This window comes from Eimeria acervulina, genomic scaffold, assembly GCF_000499425.1.
Source record: "Eimeria acervulina Houghton genomic scaffold, Eah_scaff2259, whole genome shotgun sequence".
Lineage (NCBI taxonomy): Eukaryota > Apicomplexa > Conoidasida > Eucoccidiorida > Eimeriidae > Eimeria > Eimeria acervulina.
Genome location: NW_013548515.1, coordinates 1 through 2,170, shown reverse-complemented (window position 1 = coordinate 2,170; position 2,170 = coordinate 1). Strand labels below are relative to the sequence as shown.

Below are 2,170 nucleotides of genomic sequence, written 5' to 3'. Positions count from 1 at the left end.
AAGCAGCAAATCTCTGTTTGAAACGCATGCATGCATGCAACACCAAGATGCATGCACAGTGTTATGTAGGACTTCTTTAGGACGCCAGCCCCATAAAAGAATAAACAGAAATGGGAGAGCGCCAGACAAAGCCCCAAAAGAATTGAAATAATCAATTAAATGTTGATATCCCCCTTGTAGAGACACGCGAAAGAGAGAGGCAGCCGCACACTTGCACTCAGGCCAGTGCATGCACACCCAACTACCAACGCGCAACACGATGGGGCTTTTATATTATATATATTATATATATTATATATATGCATTATATTCAATCAGTCAATAACAGCAAGCATATTGCATGCATGCATGCATGCATCTCTACATGCATACATCTCTCCATGCATACATACATCTCTTGACACATATATATATATAATACATATATTATATATAATATGTAATATAAATAACATATAATATATATTATATATATTATATATTATAAATTATAAATTATACAAATTAAATAAATAATAAAATAAATAAATATACGGTTTACCTCTTGAATTTTGTTGAGTCCTGTGTCTCTATCGAAGCAAGAAGTGACGATGACATATTGAGGCGGGGCGATTAACTTAACGATGATTTCGACCTTTTCATCGCCGACTTCGCGCCCCGCTTGAAGTGCAGCGCGGACAGCTTCAATACCGTCTCTACCGAAACACCAGACGTCTACGCGGGCCCTGAGTTCATCAACATATTATATATTATATATATATTATATATATTTGTATATATATATATGTATATATTTGTTTATGTATATATGTATATATGTATGTATGGGGATGTGTGTGTGCGTGTATATATATATATATATATAATGTATATATATCTATATATATGAATATATATCTATATATGAATATATATCTATATATGTATATATATATATGTATATATATATACATATATATATATATATTTATATATATTATATATATATGTGTATTTATATGTATATTTAGTACGAGTCCTGGAGCAAGAGAAGAGGAGATGTGGAAGGAGATTAAAATTTTAAAAGACGATCAAATAAATAAATAAATAAATAAATAAATAAAAATAAAATGAAAAGTAGACGGACACTCGATGCTAAACAAGAAGGAGACACCAAAAGGAGACAGACAAAACAAAACGGAGACATCACATAAAACAAAAACAAAAAAAATTAAACAAACAAAATAAACAAAATAAAGAAAATAAAGAAGATAAAGAAAATAAAGAAAATAAAGAAGATAAAGAAGATAAAGAAGAGCTGACCTGAGTTTGAGAGCCTGGGGGGCAAGTCTGAGCTGTATATCTTGAATGAGAGATTGTTTAACTTCTTCTGCAACATCTAAGCCTCCAAATACTTCATCAGGATCAAGTGCTGCTGCCTGCATGCAAGTAAATAAACAAATTGCGATAATATTAATGTAAATATAACACACGAATTCGCTGCATGCTCATATGCATGCATACACTTGCATGCACTTATATTTGCATGCACCCACATGGGAAAGAGCAACCATATAAAAATAAATATATATAATCTATATACACTTCATTTATATATATATATATCTATATATATTATATATATAAAATATATAATATATATAATATATCAATTAATTAAGCAAAACAAATAACAACAGCGAAACAGAGGCCTGTCAGCAGCAGCAAATGCAAATGTATGTACATGTATGTACGTATACATGCATATATATTAAAATACGCAATATATTAAGATAAATATAATATATATATATATCTACCTTCACTGTATATATCTATGCATATCTACATCAATATCCATATATCTATATCTACACATACATATTTAAAAATATGTATATATATATACATATCTATACACAGACACATAAATATAAATATAAATATAAATATATATATATATATATATGTATATATATATATATATATAATCAACTACCCATCGATGTGCATACACCGCAGCAGCAAAAATTGTAGGGTTTCTTCAGGACGCCACCTCAATAAAAAGAAAATGAGCGAGGCGCCAGACAAAGCCCCAAAAGGATTGAAATAATCAATTAAATGTTGATATCCCCCTTGTAGAGACACGCGAAAGAGAGAGGCAGCCGCACACTTGCACTCAGGCCAGTGC

At 30.2% G+C, this 2,170-nt stretch overlaps 1 protein-coding gene across 1 annotated transcript; it reads right to left on the bottom strand.

Annotated features, from left to right (window-relative positions):
• Positions 1–541: 541 nt before the first annotated feature.
• On the bottom strand, positions 542–1,418 carry EAH_00065730 (eukaryotic translation initiation factor 2 alpha subunit, putative; the record flags this gene model as incomplete). Its single annotated transcript, XM_013392806.1, has 2 exons — positions 542–725; positions 1,303–1,418. Coding segments are annotated over 2 exons (300 nt in total), but the record flags the coding sequence as incomplete, so codon positions are not given.
• Between the last annotated feature and the right edge of the window lie 752 nt (positions 1,419–2,170).